The sequence below is a fragment of the Oncorhynchus mykiss genome, chromosome 32 (genome assembly GCF_013265735.2).
Source record: "Oncorhynchus mykiss isolate Arlee chromosome 32, USDA_OmykA_1.1, whole genome shotgun sequence".
Classification (NCBI taxonomy): domain Eukaryota; kingdom Metazoa; phylum Chordata; class Actinopteri; order Salmoniformes; family Salmonidae; genus Oncorhynchus; species Oncorhynchus mykiss.
In genome coordinates this window covers 16,669,785-16,695,053 of record NC_050572.1, presented here as the reverse complement: position 1 = coordinate 16,695,053, position 25,269 = coordinate 16,669,785, and the positions used below count along the sequence as shown (strand labels likewise).

At 42.9% G+C, this 25,269-nt stretch overlaps 1 protein-coding gene across 1 annotated transcript; it reads left to right on the top strand.

Moving 5' to 3' along the window:
- Nucleotides 1-1,133: 1,133 nt before the first annotated feature.
- Nucleotides 1,134-24,487, top strand: LOC100135811 (collagen, type I, alpha 2; the record flags this gene model as incomplete). The annotated part of the gene is given in 50 exon segments (NM_001124207.1): nucleotides 1,134-1,306; nucleotides 3,083-3,084; nucleotides 4,144-4,155; nucleotides 4,547-4,582; nucleotides 5,113-5,196; nucleotides 5,995-6,051; nucleotides 6,927-6,971; nucleotides 7,199-7,252; nucleotides 7,432-7,485; nucleotides 7,665-7,718; nucleotides 7,855-7,908; nucleotides 8,565-8,618; nucleotides 9,133-9,177; nucleotides 9,539-9,637; nucleotides 9,920-9,973; nucleotides 10,356-10,454; nucleotides 10,655-10,699; nucleotides 11,088-11,186; nucleotides 11,316-11,369; nucleotides 11,473-11,580; nucleotides 11,706-11,759; nucleotides 11,890-11,988; nucleotides 12,131-12,184; nucleotides 12,410-12,508; nucleotides 12,805-12,858; nucleotides 13,292-13,345; nucleotides 13,456-13,563; nucleotides 14,024-14,068; nucleotides 14,322-14,420; nucleotides 14,700-14,807; nucleotides 15,085-15,138; nucleotides 15,258-15,311; nucleotides 16,213-16,266; nucleotides 18,086-18,139; nucleotides 18,443-18,550; nucleotides 18,896-18,949; nucleotides 19,056-19,109; nucleotides 19,585-19,746; nucleotides 20,068-20,175; nucleotides 20,462-20,569; nucleotides 20,705-20,758; nucleotides 21,119-21,226; nucleotides 21,583-21,636; nucleotides 21,956-22,063; nucleotides 22,354-22,407; nucleotides 22,504-22,611; nucleotides 22,757-23,003; nucleotides 23,364-23,548; nucleotides 23,849-24,091; nucleotides 24,318-24,487. Coding segments are annotated over 50 exon segments (4,071 nt in total). The 3' UTR covers nucleotides 24,465-24,487.
- Nucleotides 24,488-25,269: the final 782 nt, after the last annotated feature.

Here is a 25,269-nt window from a genome sequence, read left to right as displayed (position 1 = left end):
AGATCCCTCTCACCTGCCCTTTGTATACTCCCATCTAAGCTGTCGACTACCTCCATTTCATTCCATAGCAATGCACAGGCTCTTCCTAAATACAGGGCTTAGTACCTTTTGAGTACCGGATCCACCAACACCTGTGTTATAATGTATTAATTCATTAACAGATGTGTTATAATTTATAGCAGCAAAACTCATATACTCTACTGTAATGAATGTTGCTTGGGGGTGATCTGTCATTAAACATGGGATTTTATTCACTCAGATATACATGTCAAATGTTGGGAAACTAAATGCTATTCATACATTTTCTGTTTGGATTAGATGAAATTGCTTTGTTTTAGGTAGGAGTCATTTAGACCATTTAGGGAAGCTTTACAATGTTGTCAGGCAGGGAGAGGCCTGTGTGTGAAGTCAGTTAAATGATTGTGCAAACAGTAAATAGTGATTATAATAAACAAAACATAATTTAATTAAATAAAGTGAATACAGACGGCTTTTGTGGAAAATAAGTCAAATATAAGCTAAATCCGCGGTAAAGTACAACTTGAAGTAGAAACAGACCACTTCGACATGAAATGAGTTATAAAGAAAGAAACATCTCTTGCATCCTCTCCCTGTATGGCATTTGCTTCTTTAAATCCTATTGAAAGAGATGCAAGGCCCCGATGCCCATGCATTCCTGCGCGCACCCCACTGGACATAATACGCACCAGACCCGAACCGGGCAATGCGCAAGGTGACAGTCGAATGCCCAACGCGCCCTCACTCAGCCGCGACGCACTGACTGAACTTCCCTTTCCCTCTCGACTACACGTCCAGTGAGATGAACCACCTTACAAAAAGTCTGAAAAAATGCAGGTCTTGCTCCTTTTAAAACGTCTACATTGTCCACGTCCTCAAGAATGGATCTAATTAAACCGTTGCACTCGTCATCATCGCCGAAGCATTGCCAACGTTTCTGAGGGAAGGCTGGAGATGAAGGACCACATGACTTATTGGGGCTGGGATGGGATGGGAGTCATAGGATTTTACTTCTCCTATTGGTCCAGGGGCTAACTCTTGACACGCAGACAAAGGAACCTCCTGCCATATAAATAGGACTGATTAGTCTTTATTATTCTAGCATCACGGCAGCAGGTTTCCAAGCTTGGAGTTATTCTAGTCACCACAACTGTATGCCTGCTTGAAGTAGTTAAAACAGGGCACTGCAGCACAAGGAGTCTGCATGTCTGCTTAGACATGCTCAGCTTTGTGGATAACCGGATTCTGTTGCTGCTTGCAGTAACTTCATTGCTAGCATCATGCCAATGTAAGTTTGATATCTGCTTTTTGTCTTTTACCGAGGATTTTTGGTCCCGTTTTAAGAGTTCGGGAGGACTCTTATGCTTGGGTTTTTATTTGGAACTTACTTGGAAATCAACCCGAGGACAGCTAAAAGTTCTTTTGAGGGCTTCCCTCTGGCTATCCCGTATAAAACCGACCGGATCCTGGTCATTTCGGTGGATTCTTCATTATTCTTCCGTGGATACAATTGTCAATTTGATTAGTCTCAGAGAGAGAGAGAGAGAGAAACGCCCTGATGAGAAAAAAACAGCCTTGAAGGAAGTTGTTAATTTAGTGATTTTTGAATAGATTTTAGCACAGTGGAACTACCAACATTTAGACTACAAATGGAATTTATCTGTAAACTCCTAGTATGAAAAGTTTGGGGCGTTGTACATATTGTTTCAGGAGTCCAGGGAATTAACTTTTATTATAGGGAATTGAAAGGCCGCCCCCTAGTGGTCATATTGAACAGGATCCCTATTGGCATCAAGCCTCTTCGATATATTTTCTATAGAAATACATACAGATCTTTACAAAAATATAGATTTTCGATCCCATAATTATTTCTACATATTATTGAAGTTACTTAGTGCAATGTATGGCTTATTTTCTGGGCATTGTGGAAAATAAGGTTTTGCATAGTTAGGGTTAGGGCTAGGGCTATTTCGTTTAAAAAGTTATTATCAGTATTATAAGGATATAATGCATTAGTTTCAAGCAATACATGACATTTGATTTATATTTACAAGTAATATAAATTGAAACAATATTTTCCATTATTATTTTATTTTTAGTGTTCAAAGGCGCCTCTTAGTGGTGAGGGCCTGACACCGCAGTATTTCAGAGGAGGTGCAATGTCACTCCATCATCAGCAGGGCAGGACCAAATGTAGAATAAATAACCAGTTGTTATGCCACATCAGATTGAGGACACCACTGAGGCTTAGTCATTTAGACCAAATTGAACTCCAAAAATGAAGGTATTGTAAAAAAACAACTTCTCACTTGAGTTATAGTTGTGCATCCACACCTAAAAACACAATACTTTTTTCTGGTCTCTCCACCACAATGCCAAGTTGTTGTCCTTATGGGATGTGGCAGTACAGACCTGTGTTCACCTGACTGTTTGCTCGTTAGCTAGTGTTCGATTCACACTGAAATGAACAGTCAGTGGGATGTTGTGAACAATGCAGAAGATTCTAATGGTTTTTAGATACATTCCTGAGAGACAACTGCTGTTTAACTGTAAAGGCTAGTTTATTAGCAGTGTGTGTATTGAGCCAATGCTTACAGTACTATGGGCCCTAAAGAAAACTTCAGGCCTCCTGAAACCCACATGTGTTGACTAACTGAATTAGCACATGTATGTGGCCAGCTTCGATATCACTTTCACTTGTTGTTTATTTTGTCAGATAGGATTTTAGATGCATCTAATGTTAATCTTTATTCATACATTTTGATATAGGCTAATATCAGTTCCCTTGTATTTCATTGATTAGATCCAGTTCTGTGTATATTATACAGAATTGATAACAGTAATTTGCTCTGAAGGAAAAGAAGAGGGCAACTTGAATTGAACAAATCGTTGGAACATAGAAAGTGGATAAAAATGTAGACTGCTACAAAAAAAAACGATTGTACTTCAAATTTCAAACATTTGTTTTTCCTAAAGTTATCATGTTCTAACTGAGTATCATTTTTCCCCCTCTCCTCCTCTTCCTCCTCTCCTCCTCCTCTTCCTCCTTATTGCAACATCACAGCGGTTAGTACATGTGCATGATATTATCTATCAAGCAGCTTTTAGAAGATATTTTACCTTTTGCATCTTGTCTGTTCCAAATTCCAGCTGATATTCGGCGAAAAGATCCCTCTGTTGACAATTTGAGCGATCTCAACTATAGCAGACTGTTACAGTTTCATTTTAGGTTGTCCCTTTTTTATTCATTTTTTATTCACTTTCTGCCAATGAATAGGTGAGGGTCCTATTGGTCAGGGGTAGTGTCAGTGAAAGTTAAAACCGCCCGTGCTGGTGCTGCTTTACCCATGGGACCACTGGGCACAAGATGTCCTTTAATAGGATCAGGAAGAGGTTTGAAAGCTAAACATTGCAGATACATTCCAGGCCCGTATTCACTAGGTCTCAGAGAAGTGCTGATCTTGGGATCAGTTTATCCTTTTAAATCATAACAAAAAACATTATGTGGACAGGGGGGGGACCTGATCCTAGATCAGCACTCCTACTATGATAACTTTATTTTAGACATTTTTTTACAGTATGAAGGACGTTTGGCCTGTTCAGAATTGCCTGGTGTAGTTGAGATTGCTACAAATTGCTCACCTGGATATTGTATCTCAGCAGTTATATTGGCATTTTGATGTTTTAAAGGGGCAGTGGATCTATTAGGTGAATTGGTTATGATAGATTAGGGTTGATTGATTGACTGATTGGCCTATCCACCTGCATAGCCTACTGTCATCCAACATCAATCTGGATTTTGCATTCAGCCAGTTAAACCAGCTCCACAGTGCTCTTTTAAACATCTCTCAGCAATTGTGAATAAGATAACATTAGATCTGTATGTGGTGTTATGTGTTTGAAATTTGTTGTAGATATCTGCACGAGCATGTGGCTTATAATATACATGTATGCATGCAATAATGTTTTATGACACTGCAAACTAATATGCTTTGTTGGCAAATAAGAGGGATGAAAAAAGCTGATCTATAGTAGATATAGCCTACACGTTGAATGACATAAGAAATGTGGTGGAAAAGACGGAATAAATAAATCTTATATTTATTTATCTTATTTTCTATCCAGGGGGGACTCAAGGTGAGCAAACATGTTCTTATGTGTCATTTACTAGTATAGAAAAGTGTGGCATATCTGAACTTTGTGGCTCGGGCTCAAAGGTCAAAGATCAAATGTTGAGGCCTAGTCAGCATGCACTGTTGACTCATACAGTAAAGTTAATGTGTGGGTATGCTTGTCCTTAAACCGTAAGGTCAAGTTTATGTACACATTACGTACACATACGTACACATTATGACACATATTGTGATACTACCTTCAAATGCTATAAATGTATCAACATTGATGCAATCATTCATTTGAGATTAGGGTCTATGACCTGCTCTGCTAGAGGCACTGATAAGCTTTTAAAACATATATTTCAGTCATCTGTCTTGTATGTTTGTCTGATTGAGATATTTTCCCACCATAGGGCCCAAGAGGAGCTAAGGGGCCTCGAGGTGACAGGGTAAGCAAATTAAACCCAGCTGTTTTGTGTGAACTTTAAAATCCTTTGACATTTTCCTTGTTCAATAATTATTGTAATTTTACATTGGTGTGTAGAGATTGTATGTTATGTGTCTGTAAGTCACTACACTTGTTTAAATGCACATTTCTGAGAGGGCTACCCCGTGTGGCCACACCCCTTGTTGTCATGGCACAGAGACCTAGATCCTCGATGTTGACAACAATATTATTGGATGTATTTTTACCCAGCTATATTATGAACATATTAGCAATTACATATTATTTTATATGATTTTAAATAAATGATACATTATGTAAATCATAACAATTGTGTAATAATTTTGCTTATGTAATATGATTTCCCATTTCTCCATCGTGTAGGAGTATAGCACTTACAGTATGTCGCAGGACAGTGCAATCACACCAGAAAACAAAACTGAAATTGAAAGTCAACTACAGAAATATGTATAGAATATAAAGTATTTTAGCTCAGACTTTCTTTAATAGTAAGTATTTATTTCTGTCTGATAGGGTCCCCAAGGTCCTAATGGAAGAGATGGTAAAGCTGGACTCCCCGGCATTGCCGGCCCCCCTGGTCCCCCTGGACTTGGAGGAGTAAGTTCACCTATATTATTATTTTTACCACAAATGTCCACAAAATACCACAAAATACAACAAAATATCTGACAGATCTGTAACTGAAGATTACCCTCATTTTCTCACTCAAAAAATTACTGACAGTTCTGTAACTCAGAAAATGTCTTCCATTTTTTTCACTGGCTGTAATTTTTCCCTCAGAAGATGGCAGACATTTTTCACCCAACAAACACCCTTCTGCTCTGGTGTGTTTATCAGGCATGGCACTTGGTTCCTCTTTCAAATCAGCCATGTTAAGTGTTCAAAGTGTGCCTTACTCACTAGGGATGGGTTCAATTGGGTAGTCTTGACCCCATAAACTCATGCCCTGATGAACTCATACCCTGTTGACCTTTGACCCTGTGGCCTATGACCCTTTGACCCCACAATGACCCTGTGGCACAGTAAAACATAAACATAGCTGCCAGTGCTGTTGTTACATAGTTACTACCATGTTATTACACACGACATGGTGATTGTAGGTTCAGTGAGTTTAAATTATGAGATTATTTCGTTTTAGACCAAAAATAAATGTTCAATACTGGTACAGTTTGTCAATATTGTTCATTGTGGTTCATCATGCTTGACACTAAGGACTACTACTCTCATGTCTCAAGACCCTCAACCGAACATCTGGGATTAACCAATGGAATTTATGACTACTATGCAATTATTATTTGTCACAATACATGTATATTATCATAATTACCTAGACATGGCTTTTACTCCTTGTTCATTTGTGTGCTAATGATTTGTGTCCCTTTTTTCTTTTGCCAGAACTTTGCTGCTCAGTTTGATGGAGGAAAGGGCAGTGACCCCGGACCTGGACCAATGGTGAGGCCCCAAATACAAGAGGGAGAGGGTGACCATGAATTAACCCCAAATTAAACCCTCACCCCTAACCCCTTGGCACTATCTTGTAGCCACCACCACAAGGCACCAGCCCCTGGCACTGTCCCTGTTTAGCCCATAGGCATATTCCCTTGGCACTAGTCCTTGCCTAGCCCCCGGTCCCTAGGCACTTGTGTGGATCTGATAAGATGGATGTAAGCAAGTAATGTTGTGAAAATTCCACCTGGCCTATGAGAGGGCAAGGTAGAGTTAGGCTTCTACCTATTCCTAATCTTCTCAGTGCCTATGGGTCTATATTGGAATTCAGACAGAAACAACGTTGTGGAATAGATCATTGTAGATAATGCACTGTTATGCCACTGATCATAACCTCTTCATCGTCCTGCATGGAGCAGCTGCCAGAATATTACACCAAACTCTGGACATGATAGGTGCACTGCAGTTATTTATTTATCTGCTGTGACCCCTCTCATAGCTAAGTGTTAACCAATAGATACATAGATAGCTAAGTGTTTACCAATAGATACATAGATAGCTAAGTGTTTACCAATAGAATACTAATTGGGTAACCAATTACCCTTATATTCTCTTCAAATTGTATTCCCCTTCCTCCCAAATCCTTTAAGATTTCATTTCAGATAAGATCTCATACATTTCATTTCAGATAAGACCTCATACATTTCTCGATTTTTATAGGCATGCGTTCCCCGATTTTATGCAAACGTTTTTGGGTTGCCATATTTCCAATTGCATTCCCCCATACACATATGTATATCTACATTGGATGTGCACTTTCATTGAACAGCATTGAAATGATGTAGATCTTATTTGAATCTGATTTGTCTTTCTCTCCTCAGGGTTTAATGGGATCTAGAGGACCCAACGGACCTCCTGGAGCCCCTGTAAGTAGTTCACTAATGTAATATGTCAAATGACTCAATGTTGTGTCTTTCTCTCATATAAACTAAACACAAAGGCCAGGAGGTCTTCTTGACTAAGTGACCTGGTCAGATCACATGGTCAGGATGGAATAACTCCTGGTTCTGCTCCTTACACCTAACTGATATCATTGTTTTATTTCTGTCTCATTTGGACAAAATGGCTCACTGATGTGTCTTCCCATCAACAGGGACCCCAAGGATTCACAGGACACGCTGGAGAGCCTGGAGAGCCCGGACAGACTGTAAGATGAAACTCTAACCTAAACTGGCACACCTAATTTCATTAGTCAACTAATCATCAAGCCTTTTACTAATTGACACTACTGCACAGAAAAGCTATTTATAACTTAGAACCTAGAACTTAGAATGTGAAATTGACCTTAACTCTGAACCCTGACCTGTGACCTCTCTCTCATCCAAGGGCTCCATTGGTGCTCGTGGACCCACTGGATCCGCTGGCAAACCTGGTGAGGATGTAAGTAAACAGTTAAAATCATCTGCAATGTTTTGGTCTAACTTTTGAAATAATTAACTGTGGCACTACTTGCCTACTGGGGCGATAAGTGAATGTGGAAAATCTACAGACTACAAATGCTTTCATGATAGTGGACCTACAGTATACACATCTAATGCAGCTTGTCTGTTCACTTGTAGGGTAACAACGGCAGACCTGGCAAGCCTGGTGACAGAGGTGGCCCCGGAACTCAGGTAAGGGCAATGTCCGGAGCTGACAGATTTGTTACCTAAATATACATTTGACACTAAATATGCATGAACCCACTAAGTGTTATCACTTAAAATATGCAGAGAAAGAGTTTTTCTAACCTCTTCTCTCCCTCTGTAGGGTGCTCGTGGATTCCCCGGAACTCCTGGACTTCCTGGAATGAAGGGACACAGAGTGAGTATTTACATAAATACATGCTAGGCCCTGCCACTCCTAATGTCTTCCCAACGCCTTCAGGTGGTTGCAATGCTCTGAAGGTTACAGATAGAGGTGACTTATAAAGAGCTGATGTGATTCCCTATTCCACATGACAGAGAAGCGTGTCTATTCTACATAATACATTTCTATCTGGATGTTCTGTAATGTTGCACCTCACTGAATGTGACCCTGTCATGTTCTGAAAAGATGTATCTCACGGTATCCCACACATCTCCACCTGCTTCCTCTTGCACACATATCTCTCATTTCAAATGACACCCTATTCCCTATTTAGAGCACTACTTCTGACCTATGTGGCTCCAGTCAATTGCACTATGAAGGGAATAGCTTGTGATATAAAGGTAAAACTGTGGTGATTATGGGAAGTTAGGAGGAGTTGTATCCCATGAGGCTGAGCGAAAATGCATCCCATATCAAATAGAATGCAAGAAGCAGAGATCTCTAGATAATGATCAACCCAAAAAAACTCCCTCACCAGTTAATCAATATGCTCTGAATGATATGGGGGACAAAATTTAATTTGATATACATATTTTACAGTTTTAATTGATTTTAGACTATAATAGTTGTGTATTGTCTCAGGATGCTAACCTGTTCTCGTTGTGCTCCAGGGTTACAATGGTCTGGATGGACGCAAGGGAGAGTCTGGTACCGCTGGTGCCAAGGTAACGTTGCAGCCACACCTTCCTCAATCACAGTTTATTCTCTTATCGCTGGCAAATCTAACATATTTCACAAGAGGTCTAATACAGAGGTGTAACAGAGATTTAGCTTTCATCTTTGTGGGCTGGTTTCCCAGACGCAGATTAGGCCTAGTCCAGAACTAGGAAACACTTTCAATGGAGAGATCCATTGTGCACGCTTTTTATTCCACATATAGGATTAATCTGGGTCCAGGAAACAGGCCCCGTAACACCTAAAAGTAAAGTGAGTTTCACATACAGTAGCACACGTTTAGTCTTGATCACGCTACGTTGATAGCAGTTACTCAAAGGTCAGTTCTTGTTTAACCACTAACATACATAGTACTACGTATTTTTTCTAAATCTCAGAGAATACATTTTTTAGGACACTCATGCTTACCAATCTAGATATGTCCCAGAGTTCAAACTCATCGTAACTTTCTACCTCCTATGAGTGCCTGTCATCTGAATACGTGTTCTTCTGCTTCTCACATAGGGTGAGACAGGTGCCCATGGAGCTAACGGAAGCCCCGGACCAGCTGTAAGTTCACACACCACATCACCCTTGTCTTTTCCCTCGTATTGTTCCCTAGAGGGAAATGTCAGCATCAGCATGTTGTCAGGTGCCAGGCAAGGCATATGTATATGTATCACTAATGAAACATGTCACCTGCATAGAGTCTGAATGTACCTCACAATGATTCTTTACCATTTGTCACATTCAAAAGACATTGCATTCACATAGCTGATTGCAAAGGACACACACAGTGGAGATGAGGACATCAATTGTACAACCAGGAATACATTATATACAACACATTCTCAGTACATACAGACACATTGCAAAATCCCAGTGCACTTGTCCTCAACCATTCTCTCTCTCTCTCTTACCCTCCCCCCAGGGTTCTCGTGGTCTGAATGGTGAGAGAGGGCGTGCCGGCCCTGCTGGACCAGCTGGTGCCCGTGGTGCTGATGGAAGCACTGGACCCGCCGGCCCTGCTGTGAGTCCGGCTCCCCCTTTGACCCAATAACCTCTGACCCCTTAACCTAATGGATCACATACATGTGACCCCTCTGTTGTGTGATATAATGGCAGATAGAAGTTACTGTGCCTTTAGGCCCAGATCTGACCCCTCCCCTAATCATAACCTAAATCATTACAGATGGAAATGCTAAAACTGAAGTTAAATCATCTGCTTCTAGGGGTAGCTTCATCTAACACCCTTTACTGTAACCCTTGACCTCTATTTAACTATGTCCTCTCTCTATTTCCTGTTTCACAGGGTCCTCTTGGAGCAGCTGGCCCCCCTGGTTTCCCTGGTGCCCCTGGCCCCAAGGTAAGTGTGATGTCATCATGGTCATCTCCAGAGCAGTTCTTCATTATCACAATCCTTAGTATATCATCCTTGGAACGTCACCTGTAGAATGTCATCTGTAGAATATCATAGACGTTATTAGTGTGGACACCAAGGAAGATTAACAGATTCCCAGTACTGGGAACTGTAAAGACACATCTAATAAGCTTTCTCCACACACAAAACATCATGACACTCTAATTTGTTATCACTATCCGGTAATCTGATTGGTTTACTGTAAAGGGACCAATCACATTGATCAAACTACTGATTCCAAACATAGTATTCCCATGAGGATTTATATACCATAAAACATCTATAAATATCATAAAACAGCCCACTGGATGATGTGACTCTATTACAGGGAGAGATTGGAGGTGCTGGATCCAATGGCCCATCCGGACCTCAGGGAGGCAGAGGAGAGCCTGGCATCAATGGAGCTGTTGGCCCCGTCGGTCCCGTTGTAAGTATACACAGATACCAATAAACCACAACATTCTCACAGTGTGAAACATGTCGTATTGAAGGCTCTATCTTGTTTTCTGGTTATCTTTTCCTGATGTACTGTATGTAGCGTCATTATTTTGCATCATGGTTTCTTGTCATCTTGGCACCTCCACACACTTGTCTGCAACACTTTCTTTCCTTCTCCTCTCCTTGTAGGGTAACCCTGGTAACAACGGTATCAACGGCGCCAAGGGAGCTGCTGTAAGTATTCTGGCCATAGTTGCATTATGGGTAGACTAGATTGACAGTTCAATGGTAATTTAGGGCCAGACAAGGGTCAAGATGTAAAATCTAGTTCACTTGATCCTTGAACTTGTACAGGGATATGAGTTATGAATGTAGCACAACAGCAAATATCACTCAAATAACATCAACAATGAATCACTTTAGCTTTGGAATTCATGATGTACAGAACTTATTTCAGTTGTTCCCACATTACATACATGTGATATTAGCCATAAGTAACTGTTATAGTGAAACCATTGGATGTTGGGTAATGTGATTAGGTAATGGTATGGTAATGTTTTGCAGTAGGTCCTTCAGCTGTCTCCTTACTCATCATTTCTTCCATTCTGTGTGTGTGTTCTAGGGTCTCCCCGGTGTTGCTGGAGCCCCTGGTTTCCCTGGCCCAAGAGGAGGTCCCGGCCCCCAGGGCCCCCAAGGATCCACTGGAGCTAGAGGCCTTGGTGTGAGTACCGCTGGACCTAAAAACCAATGCAACAACACTTAACTTTATTCACAGAACATTCACTTTATTCACACAATCGGTATGAATATTGAGTGATTTGATCATGTTTCTGCGTTTCTTTGAATGCAGGGTGACCCTGGACCCTCTGGACAAAAGGGAGATTCTGGTGCTAAGGGAGAGCCTGTGAGTATCCATACTACTGCTATTTAGTAGGTATGCTCTAGCATTATGTCAGTACATGGTGTGTGTTTGTGGCAGTCTCTAATGTCTCTGCTTTCTCCTTCAGGGTCACTCTGGTGTCCAGGGTGCCGCTGGTCCCGCTGGTGAGGAGGGCAAGAGAGGCTCAACTGGCGAGGTTGGTGCCACCGGGCCCGCTGGTCTGCGTGGAGCTAGAGTGAGTATATTATCCCAGACCCAGTTTACCAGACCTAGGCTAGGTAAATATTTTGTGGTGTGTTTGATATAAGTTACAGATGAGTGGTTATGGTTGAATAATGTCTCTCTCTGTGTGTGTCGTAGGGAGGTGCTGGAACTCGTGGTCTGCCTGGTCTGGAGGGAAGAGGTGGTCCCATTGTAAGTTACCAAAAATATGATTTACCATGATGACAATTGTTCAAAGGCAGAAAAAAAACAGACTTTTACCTTTTAATTTAGTGACTGTTTTGTACTCATGGGTTGCTCTTCCTCCTTCTCTCTCTGACAGGGTATGCCCGGAGCTCGTGGAGCCACCGGCCCTGGTGGTATCCGTGGAGCCCCTGGTGATGCCGGTCGTGCTGGCGAGTCTGGTCTGACTGGAGCCAGAGTAAGTGTCACACACACCTGTCAAGCAAAATATTTGTATCAGATGTGCAATGGATTCTCTGATTGTCTAATCTCTGAACCAAATATAGCATGTGTTCTCTAGCTGTGATGCTGAATGACTAACAAGTTATGTCTGTTTAAAGGGCCTCCCTGGAAACTCTGGACAGGGTGGACCCCCAGGCAAAGAAGGCCCATCTGTAAGTGATCAAACACGTCATCTCCAATATTGATCCTTTCAAATGCTCTACATCATTTAAAAAAAAGTATACAATAAAACTGGTGCCATGGTAATGGATTGGTTTAAAGCACTTACATTGTGTTGGTGGTACGGTTACCCACCCCATCCACCACCAATGTTAACACCCACCTGGTGGTGGTGTGTCATATCTGATCCCCGTTGTTTTGTGTGTGTCCTCTTCCAGGGTGCTGCTGGTCTGGATGGCCGCACTGGTCCCCCTGGCCCAACTGGACCCAGAGGCCAGCCCGGTAACATCGGATTCCCCGGCCCCAAGGGACCTGGAGTAAGTAGAAACTGGAAGTAGAACCAGCAAGTAAAACCAGGAAGGAGATCTGCTAGAGGATGACTTGATAGCATGAGATTGGATCGTGAGAGAGACAGCTAGGGTCTTGTTGCACTTCGCTATGGACAGATTATGATCTAAAGAGTAAAAAAGAAGTGATATTGAAGGATAAAATAAAATATGGACAGAATGATTTTAGGAGTAGAAAGAGTTGTACTTATCCTGATGATGGTCTGTACATCAACATGATGTTCATCTGACATTTCCATGCTCTCTTCTTCCCTTTCACCCTCCAGGGTGAGGCTGGCAAGGGTGGTGATAAGGGACCTACTGGTGCAACTGGTCTGAGAGTAAGTACCCCCGCATCCGACAACATTCATTACATTATCAACTCTCTACTGGTCTGAGAGTAAGTACCCCCGCATCTGACAACATTCATTACATTATCAACTCTCAACTGGTCTGAGAGTAAGTACCCCCCGCATCTGACAACATTCATTACATTATCAACTCTCTACTGTAAAAGGGAATTAATTTACTGTTATGGTAGATATCTCTCAAATTTGCGGTTGGTAACGCTGAGTATCCTAAATCTGTGACCTCGTAGGACTGACAGGACGCTAGCCAAACAGTCCAAACAAATGTATTACTTACTCTAGATTTTTCGTCAGTCATTACAATAGAGTTGTGTTTCCTCAAATCATGAGTTCCAGTATAAACTCTGACCAAACTATCATGGATCATTGATCATTCACCTACCTCTCTCTCCCTGTCTCTGCTTAGGGCGGCCCCGGTGCTGATGGCAACAATGGAGCTCCCGGCCCAGCTGGAGTCGTTGTAAGTAGTCTGCACTATTTCATTTAAATACACACATGTAATAACTAGAATCTTATCTTACAGTGAACTGTATTTGATTTGATTGAACTTGATGCCATCCTCTTCTACAGGGTAACGCTGGTGAGAAGGGAGAGCAGGGACCCGCTGGTGCACCAGGTTTCCAGGGTCTACCCGGCCCTGCTGGACCTGCCGGTGAGGCTGGCAAAGCTGGCAACCAAGTGAGTAACCAAACCTAAAACCTGTAACACAAACCCAGTGTACATCCACAAACCTTGACCTGTAACACAAACCCAGTGTACATCCACAAACCTAGAACCTTGATCTGTAACACAAACCCAGTGTACATCCACAAACCTAGAACCTTGATCTGTAACACAAACCCAGGGTACATCAACAAACCTAGAACCTTGAACTGTGTACTTACACAAACCTAGAACCTTGACCTGTAACACAAACCCAGGGTACATCCACAAAGCCATAACAAACTAACATCCACAAATGCATATATATTTCCACAATCACTAACAGCAAAATATGTTTTTGTTTATAGAAATGTTACCTCTTACTGTTTATCTCAGTCTATTTTATTTTAATAGTATTCTCACTATGTAATATTTTGCACTAACAAAGCATTGTTTTGTAATATGTTTAACTAACAAAGCATTCATCTCTCAACAGGGTATGCCCGGAGACCAGGGACTCCCAGGACCCGCTGGTGTCAAGGTATATCCACTCATGAATCCCTCTCACAGAACATTAAGTATGATATTCTAACAGCTGGTCAACCAAACACATGTTGCTGTTCACCCATTTACCTGTACTCTTAAGTAGGACGAAGGCCCTATATAGGCCTTAACTAGACCCTATTTTTATACACAATTCACATCCACACACTTGTAATGTGTACATACTGTGGTGTGCCCATGACAGAGCCCTGGAGCTGACTGTTGCCCTCTCTCTCTATGTCTGTACCTAGGGAGAGCGTGGAAACTCTGGTCCTGCTGGTTCTGCCGGATCTCAGGGAGCCATCGGTGCTCGTGGACCTGCTGGAACTCCTGGCCCCGATGGTGGCAAGGTGAGCACAGCTCTATGAAGGGCTTAGTAAACAAGGCCCAGAGTTTGTCCTGTTCACCTGGTCAGGTCATGTGGTCTGGAAATCCTCCTGGCCCTACAGTCGGTATAAACAAAATATATGAACGATAGATCTGATAGTACTGGTGTATTCTGTATGAGAAATAGACCACTGTTCTTTTAAGCACTGCAGTCAGATGAAGCTCCTAACCACTCATGGTCTTGCTCCATGAGTTGGATAGCTTATAGGTGGAACCATTCTTCACCAATGTCTCTGTTTCAGGGAGAGCCTGGTTCTGTCGGCATTGTTGGTGCCGCCGGACACCAAGGACCCGGTGGTATGCCCGGTGAGCGCGGTGCTGGTGGTACTCCCGGACCCAAGGGTGAGAAGGTAAGTCCCCCCAGAATATGCCGCCTGTAAACATATAAAAAAGTTACATTTCACAAGAAGAACAGAAATCATGTGAAAAGTTGCATAAAAGCTATAATTGATGTCAATTATATTTTCTGATATGCTGATGTGAAATGCAGTGCTTGATAAAGTTGTCCTACAGTACAAGAATTTGAAATACTGATTTTATCTGATAGACCTAGACTAAAAACAACTGTATATGATGGCTATTTTAAAGGAGTGACTGTAACATGTCTTTTCCCCCTTTCCAATCTAGGGTGAGGGCGGACACAGAGGACTTGAGGGTAACATGGGAAGAGACGGCGCCCGTGTAAGTTCCTCTCTCATCTAATGTGGTCACAATGTGGTCACAATGAAAACAACATCCAATTCATTGTTATTCTGTCTCTATTCGGTTTTAGTCTGACTTTACCTTGTGTCTCTTTCTAGGGTGGTCCCGGACCAAGTGGACCCCCTGGACCTTCCGGTGCTAATGGTGAAAAGGTAAACAGCCTGAATATCGGCTCCTTTAACTTCAACACATGAAAGGATATCTAAGGATGAAGGAAATACGTTGGTTCAGATGATGAGAAATATTGTGGGGCTCACTTAGGGAAGATTTGTCAACGATTGTGCATTTCCAAGACATCCAAGATGGAGTAGGCCTAATGTTCACTGACCTTCAGAGGTGCAATGATGTCCATGGCCATTTCAAGACTCTTTGGCTTGACCTTCAGAGGAGCAATGATGTCAATGGCCATTTCAAGACTCTTTGGCTCTCCACAAGTGATCAAGATATGGACTGGACCATATTGTCGAGTGTGGTCATTCTGAATATTTGGACAACTACAAATGCCTGTCTACTCCAGACCAAAGAGAAGGACTATGAGCACACCACCTGCCCACAGCTTGTGAAGCTAGAATCTCAACCTCGCCATCTGCTGGGCAGTTTGCAGTTGCACACTGCTGAGGTCACAACAGCTGATGTCATCTCCAAAGGATGGAAACCAGGGTCATGTTCAGGAGGGTACACCATACCTCTCACCCATATTTTTTTTAACATTTTGCATCGGAAAACAGAAAGTAGCATTTCTAATTGGACAAGCACCATCCTGTTTCAAAACGTTTTCGCTGGACATGAACCTGGCAGAAAGCACACTGCCTGGACACCTGCTCCATTATACATCATCATACTTCAAACTCATCTACCAGCATATGGCAGTTGATGATGGTAGTCATAGTAACAACTATTTTGCCTTTTTTTGGAAACAAATAGTCAATACACTTAAATACTGGATATTCTGTGGAACTTGAAGGTCTAGGGTTGACTGATCAAAGTTATACAGACTGGATTGATATTTTGGATTGATTCAGCCCACACATTCTCATCTTTGCTCTCTTTCAGGGTGAGTCTGGCTCCTTCGGCCCTGCCGGACCTGCTGGTCTTCGTGGACCCAGTGTAAGTACCTACAAACACTTATATAACACATTATCACACATCTATAACACATTATAACACATTATCACACATCTATAACACATTATAACACATTATCACACATCTATGACACATTATAACACATTATCACACATCTATAACACATTATCACACATCTATAACACATTATCACACATCTATAACACATTATCACACATCTATAACACATTATAACACATTATCACACATCTATAACACATTATAACACATTATCACACATCTATAACACATTATAACACATTATCACACATCTATAACACATTACAACACATTATCACACATCTATAACACATTATAACACATTATCACACATCTATAACACATTATAACACATCTATAACACATTACAACACATTATCACACATCTATAACACATTATAACACATTATCACACATCTATAACACATTATAACACATAACACATCTATAACACATTATAACATATTATCACACATCTATAACACATTATAACATGTCTGCTCATCACCCCTCATCAAATGAATTAAGGACTAACATGATCTAATATTCAGAATGTCTACCCAATATAGACGCTATATCAGTCAACACTATCATGTTGTTAGGTTCTAAACAAACAGAGTAAAAACTCAAACAGACGACTAGAAAAATCTCATACCAAGTTCATTCAACCCACTGGGTGCTTCAGTAATAAACACAACATACAAGTCACACAAGCATATTTATGCCTTCTGACTAGGCGGAGTCACCTCCTAGTATGTCTAAGATAAACAATCTGTCTCTGTTGCTAGGCAGGAACTCAGCCTGTTCCTCTTACTGCTGTTGTCATAGCCGTGTGTGTGTGTGTGTGTGTGTGTGATAGCCCACCTAACTACAGTCCTTCGGGGAGGGCCCCTTTGGCCCCCCTCCCAGAGGTTTCTTCTCTCCAACTGTTGACCTTATCTCGAGTTGAGTTCCACATCCTAGTTCTACAGAAACTGGCCTGCCTTTATCAGGAACTGAGACTAGACTGTTGCTCTTTACCTCCTTCTGTAGAAATATTCATTTTCAGCAATAAAATGTTTGAACAGACAGAAACTTTCTGTACTGCCCCTTGTCTGACACAGTAACTTTCTGTACTGCCCCTTGTCTGACACAGTAACTTTCTGTACTGCCCCTTGTCTGACACAGTAACTTTCTGTACTGCCCCTTGTCTGACACAGTAACTTTCTGTACTGCCCCTTGTCTGACACAGTCACTTTATGTACTGCCCCTTGTCTGACACAGTAACTTTCTGTACTGCCCCTTGTCTGACACAGTAACTTTCTGTACTGCCCCTTGTCTGACACAGTAACTTTCTGTACTGCCCCTTGTCTGACACAGTAACTTTCTGTACTGCCCCTTGTCTGACACAGTAACTTTCTGTACTGCCCCTTGTCTGACACAGTAACTTTCTGTACTGCCCCTTGTCTCACACAGTAACTTTCTGTACTGCCCCTTGTCTGACACAGTAACTTTCTGTACTGCCCCTTGTCTCACACAGTAAATTTCTGTACACAGAGTTCCTATTCACCCTTCATTGACCCCAACATATACATTTCTTATAGATGTAAAGTAATCAATACATTCTAGTATGGAATAAGTATATTTCAAGATAGAATCCAACAATGTCATGTTATATCAGTGTCTAGTTGATGCTTGATTATCTGTCTGGATTGTTGGATGGATGGATGGTTGGATAGATGGTTGGATGGATGTGTATATCTCTACTGTACATGGATGGGCTCCTCTGACCGTTTGTCTCTGTGTTCCTGCTCTGATTTAGGGAGAGCGTGGAGAGGGTGGACCTGCTGGGCCTCCCGGCTTCGCCGGACCCCCTGTAAGTACTCATTCGGTTGATACCCTGAAACCACACACAAACATGTCACATACATGTATGCATCTAAATATAGTGATGTTCTTTAACATGGAGACATACACACAAACTCACTCCTTCACTGACCGATGCATGGAAACACACACGCAAACACACACACTAATTCACTGTCTGACAGACTAATACACACACATACACAAACTTGTGTGCACACACCTTTACACACATATACACACACCACCTTGTGTTTCTGCAGCCTTTGTTCTGTGGGCTCTGTTCTGACCCATGTCTGTGCATCCCATGCAGGGTTCTGATGGTCAGTCTGGCCCTAGAGGAGAGAAGGGACCCGCTGGTGGAAAGGGAGATGTTGGCCCCGCTGGCCCTGCTGGACCTTCTGGCCAATCTGGACCTTCTGTAAGTCACTTACTTAGTTGGTCCTCTTAATTCCAGTGTGCGACACACGACCCATTCTTACCACCTACTTCAATGGGAATCCACTGAATCATTCACACAGACAATTATATGCAGTACATGGTCCTGTTTGGTTTAGGTGGTAGAGAATGGTGCTTGCACTGCCAGGGTTGTGGGTTTGATCCCGGGGCCACCAATATGTAAAATGTATGCAGGCATGACTAAGTCGCTTTGGATAAAAGCCTCTGCTAAGTGGCAAATGTTATTATTACAAGATGTACATCCTCACTGGGAATGATATCCTCTACTTGTGAAGATGATGTAAACTGACTTCCTGTGCTTGTCTAGGGTGCTAGCGGACCCGCTGGCCCTCCTGGTGGTCGTGGTGATGCTGGACCTTCTGTAAGTACTGTCACTGATATCACACACACACACAACGACACCCCATATCTCTGTGACCTTGGCTGCTTTCTAACCTTTGATCTTTGTGTGTGGTCTTTCTCTTCAGGGTCTGACCGGTTTCCCTGGTGCTGCCGGTAGAGTTGGAGGCCCCGGTCCCGCTGTAAGTGCGGCAGTAGTCTTAACACACACACACAAACAAACGGAGGTGCCATTTTGTACAGATGTAGGATCTTAATTTGATCACCCTGTTGCAGAATAACTTTTACACATTTAAAACGTGTGGTGTGTTTGAGGTTTAAAAAGGCTTCTTAAGTTTGTAATTTAGACTTTGACATTCCCTTACAAAGAAATTATCAACCTCTACAAAAATGTGCATTCATAATAATCCACATTTCCTGTTGCTGCAGGTTTATTTTCTTGCTATAGCAAATTGGCTCGAATTAAGAGCCTACATCTGTACTTGGAAGCAATATTAATAACTACATCATGTAGTTATTCAAACCCCTTGTGTTCATATTTCACTCATGTCAGTCTCTTATCAGAGATAACATCCTGGCTGATTCTGAACAAACATACACAGATACTCCTCCCACTTTTTATTCTCAACAACCACCTGTCCTCTTCCCTACACACAGGGTATTGCTGGGCCCCCTGGCTCCGCCGGTCCCGCTGGCAAGGATGGCCCTCGTGGTCTCCGTGGTGATCCTGGCCCCGGTGGACCTCAGGGAGAGCAGGGAGTTGTTGGACCCGCTGGTATCACTGGAGACAAGGGACCCAGTGGAGAGAGCGGTCCTCCCGTAAGTCATCATAACTCCCATTGAGGCCTCTCAGTAAGCTTCTCCTCAATAAAGGATTTATGCTGTGGTTTTCACTAGCCTGGTTCCAGATCTGTTTGTGCTGTTTTGCCATAGGACCATAGGAGTTGGCAAAACAGCACAGAACCATTCTGGGACCAGGCTAGCTTTTCATTAGGTCTCAAAGCGTTTTACATTGTTTGGGCTGCATAACAAAACACCCCATTCACCACTAATGGCGATGACGGGGGAAAGTGATTGTGTTTCTTTCTCTGTTCTCTGCTTTTCTCCACTCTCACCTCCTGATCTCCTGTCCCTGTTCAGGGTGCTCCTGGTACCGCTGGACCCCAAGGTGTGCTCGGACCCTCTGGCTTCGTTGGTCTGCCTGGTTCCCGTGGTGACAAGGGTCTTCCTGGCGGTCCTGGTGCTGTGGTGAGAACATCACACCTTCTGTTTCAAAACATTATTCAAACTACACTAGCAGACACATCCGGCCACAGAACAAACAAGAGGGCTCTGTAAAAATAGCAATTTGTCATATTTTATGGGAATGATTTTGATCAAATGGGGCAAATCACAGTTCTATTCCAGACAGGTGGAGCCCAGACAACCAGATTTGTTTGCGCTGCGATCCATTGAGTTATGGATACAGTACATAGTTACTTACTATGGTATATGTTTGTACTGTGTTGACCCTGTGATACTCTGTGCCATTCAGGGTGAGCCTGGTAGACTTGGACCCGCTGGTGCCTCTGGACCCCGTGGTCCCGCTGGTAACATTGGCATGCCCGGTATGACTGGTACTCAGGGAGAAGCTGGACGTGAGGTAAGGTTTGATTGTTTGATGTGTTAAACAAGTACTCAGAGCCTGTATTCTAGACACATGGCCCAAATCTTACATTTTAGTTCACCCACAGTTCCCATGGCAACACAATTAACATGCTATTGTGTCACCCCACAGGGTAACTCTGGCAACGATGGACCTCCCGGTCGTCCCGGAGCTGCTGGCTTCAAGGTACCCTCTCTGTCTGTTATGCTGTAGGGTGAAGTTGCCCTTAGACCCTAATCTGGGGTCCGTTTAGCATTTTCCCCTCTAATGGTTAAGGTTACGATTGGTAGAGGGGAAGCTGATCCTAGATTTTTACCTTGGGAAAACTTCACCCCGGAGTGTAATTTATACCTCACAGTACTGAAGGCACCGTTCACCTGAGCTGAATTCAGGACTAAATCCATCTTGTAGTGGAGTGGAAATGTTCCCTTTGGCTTCCATTTTACAAACTTCATCTCAGGAACATGTTAAGTTCATATGAATATCAGTTAAAACTATAATGTCTTGAACTTTCAACTTTGAATCTTTAACTTTGCCCCCTTGCAGGGTGACCGTGGTGAGCCTGGTTCTCCTGGAGCCCTTGGAAGCTCTGGTCAACCTGGACCCAACGGACCCGCTGGCTCCGCTGGCAGACCTGGAAACCGTGGAGAGTCTGTAAGTGCTCCCCCCCCTACCCGAATTGGACCCCCTGAACAGGGTTAACGAAGGGCACGTTTTACCTGGTTTCTAGAAGGAGGACGGTGGAGTCCATGTTAGCAATGTCATGGTGTTACAGTATTTCCGCAAGCTTTCCCATGAGAGGCTCCTTCTTCACATACCCATATAACCCCTGTAACTATTCCCCATTACTGGAAATGAGAATGTGTTAAATAAATACAACAATAATTATGGAAAAAAAGCATTCACATGAAACAGAAACATCACTTCTACTCTACACAGAAGAATGGTTCCTGTGGTTCTATCTCTAGCATACTGATGTGGATATATCTTCTCCCTCTCTGCCTCTATAGGGCCCCACTGGAAATGGTGGTCCCGTCGGTGCTGCTGGTGCCCGTGGTGCCCCCGTGAGTACCCTGTCTAACCTCATCTTGACTCGGACTGCTGAATTAGAACTCCACTAATCATTTCAACTCTCTTAGTGCATCACCGTAGCCTAGTTGTGCCTATACTGTAGACTATACTGTAGCCATAGCCTAGTTGTGCCTATACTTTAGACTATACTGTAGCCATATCCTAGTCGTGCCTATACTGTAAGACTATACTGTAGCCATAGCCTAGTTGTGCCTATACTGTAGACTATACTGTAGCCATAGCCTAGTTGTGCCTATACTAAATGTGAAATAACACACCTGTGTTATGGTTCTGTGTCTCCTTGTGTTGTAGGGCCCCGCTGGTCCCCGTGGAGAGAAGGGTGGCGCTGGAGAGAAGGGAGACAGAGGCATGAAGGGTCTGCGTGGACATGGTGGTCTCCAGGGAATGCCCGGACCTAATGTAAGTCATGATGACTGCTGTGACCATCCATTCTCCATCCATCAAGATCAATTCAATATGATCTAATCTCATATCCTTAAATATCCCGTCCCATATGCCCAAGTTTGTATTGACTTCACCATTTCATTTATAGACGCCTTATATCCACTTCACATAAATATCAGAATAATTTGCAGTACGACAATGTTCTTATGCTGTAGCTACTCCTGAGCTAACCATATCTCTCCCCTACAGGGACCAACTTCAGCTACCCCTGAGCTCTCCTGTCTAATCATATCTCTCCCCTACAGGGACCATCTGGCGAGACTGGCTCTGCTGGTATCACTGGACCTGCTGGACCCAGAGTAAGTAACTATTACTATCCACATCAAACGCTTCCTCCATTGTATCTTCTTCCAACTAGACAGATAAATGTATTTGACACCTCTCCTTGTCTCTAGGGCCCCGCCGGACCCCATGGTCCCCCTGGTAAGGATGGTAGAGCTGGAGGTCATGGTGCTATTGGACCTGTTGGACACCGTGGTTCCCCTGGACATCTTGGACCTGCTGTGAGTATATCTAGTACTCACATAACTGCCTCAGTCAGCCAGTCAGCCAAATGCCACAGAATTGGTGACAAAGGGGACTGATTGTTTAAGGTGTGAAAGGCAGACACTAGCTGTTAACATAGCAACTCTCTTCTCTCGCCCACAGGGTCCCCCCGGCTCTCCTGGACTTCCCGGACCCGCAGGTCCCGCTGGTGGTGGATACGACCAGTCTGGTGGTTACGATGAGTACAGAGCCGATCAGCCCTCTCTCAGGGCCAAGGACTATGAGGTGGACGCCACCATCAAGTCCCTGAACTCCCAGATCGAGAACCTGCTCACCCCCGAGGGCTCCAAGAAGAACCCCGCCCGTACCTGCAGAGACATCCGACTCAGCCACCCCGACTGGAGCAGTGGTGAGTTGGTGGCACAAACATCAGTCTTTCTCTTCATTGATAGTTTGACTCACCGAGTTGCCACAGAACCCTCACACTCTTTTTGTAAACTCTTAACCACTAAAATCTGTAGTTCATTCTAGTCTCAACACAGACTAACTTTCCATATCTTTACCTATCACCCTACATGTCACTATCAATACTCTCCTTGAGCGATCAAACCCATACAATAGACAGTATCATGTTGAATAGTAATAATAACCTGAAACTCAAAACGCAAACAACACCTAAACACACGAAAACCCCAGTGAAGTATTACTAATAGAAATAATGACATTATCAATGATAATCAATGTCATTCTTTCTTGTACTCTCCTGCAGGTTTCTACTGGATCGACCCCAACCAGGGCTGCATCGCTGACGCCATCAAGGCCTACTGCGACTTCTCCACCGGACACACCTGCATCCACCCTCACCCCGAGAGCATCGCCCGCAAGAACTGGTACAGGAGCTCTGAGAACAAGAAGCACGTCTGGTTCGGCGAGACCATTAACGGTGGTACTGAGGTGAGCGGACTGAACCTGCACTGATTCTAACGACAAGAGCAGACAGTTTGAACATCTGAGAGGAAGTTAAATTGATTTGATTGGTACACCAGTTTGATTCTAGCCATATTTTAATAGTATTGTATTGTAATAGCCATGTTATTGGCTTACATTCATCTCCAGCACCATAAACCTGATTGCATTGGTTCCATTTGAAAGAGATCATCAGATCTATGATTCTTCACCCAGGTTTTTCTCTAAATGCTTGCTACTGCACCTTGACACTGATCCTGTCTTACTTCCTCCTATGTTGTTTCTCAGTTTGCTTACAACGACGAGACCCTGAGCCCTCAGAGCATGGCCACACAACTGGCCTTCATGCGTCTCCTGGCCAACCAGGCTACCCAGAACATCACATACCACTGCAAGAACAGCGTGGCGTACATGGACGGAGAGAACGGCAACCTGAAGAAGGCTGTGCTCCTGCAGGGTTCCAACGACGTGGAGCTGAGGGCCGAGGGCAACAGCCGCTTCACTTTCAACGTTCTGGAGGATGGCTGCACTGTAAGTCCCCTTTCTTTTACACTGCAATGTCTGGAACAAGGGTGGGTGAACTCAGGCTCAGGGTAGTTTTCTGTAACTTCCTGGTTAGTGAAAGAGTTAGGAACCTGACTCTTTATTTAAAGTATCATAGGTTTCTACTGTAGGGTGTTATTGTACATTTTCAAGATATGATATACTGAGTGCACTATTCTGATACATGATTTCTCTTTTTGTCCTACCTCTGCAGAGACACACTGGCCAATGGAGCAAGACAGTCATTGAATACAGAACAAATAAACCATCTCGCCTGCCCATCCTCGACATTGCACCTTTGGACATTGGTGAAGCTGATCAAGAGTTTGGTTTGGACATTGGCCCAGTCTGTTTCAAATAAATAGACTCATGATAAATTAAAAAAAAGGGAGAAAGAAAGAAAAAAAGAATCTCTGCCCTTCTTTGTGTGTTTTTTTTTTTATACTGAATGCTCATTTCCTCTACGCATCCACTTGCTTAAGCTGGGCTCTATCGGAGAGAACCAATGGACTGAACGGAGCGTTGTGCAATGCAAATTAATACAGCAGCCCAAAGAGACGCGGGAAAACACCATGTTGTGGAACATGTCAACATTTTGTAAAAAATCTAATAAGTGTAATAAAAACGCTGAAAGTATGCATCACTTTGTGGTCTTTGTATATCTTCCAAAGAGGAGGTTTAAAACCACAATTTTTTTTTTTTATAAAAAAAAAAAGGTTGAAGCTACCTCATGCCTGTGTTTTAGAAAATTCTATTGAGAAGCTGTCTGACCCACAACGTAGATGTTACGAACTCTACGGCTTCAAGCTCTGTCCTGTATCAAAGGTGCTGAATTACTTGAAGCAGAGATCTATGGTGCTAAACATGCAGCTGTGGAAAAGCAGGAAACCACTCATTCTCACTGTGTTACTTTGTATTGACTTTGATGAGTCTTGCACAGGTCCCCCTGATAAACCCCATTTTAAGCAGGTGGAACTTTCCTAAATCTGGTCTGATGTTTGTCTGGTTTTGACTTTGTTTCTGGTTTTTTAAATATTTTTTTTTTGTCTTGGAAGTTTTGTTTTGTTTTTGTTCAGACATTTTACTCCTTCAATTCCCCCTATCAATGCAGTGTTCATGCTGACAGCACATTATTTTATCCATTTTTAATGGATTTTAGGCGGCCT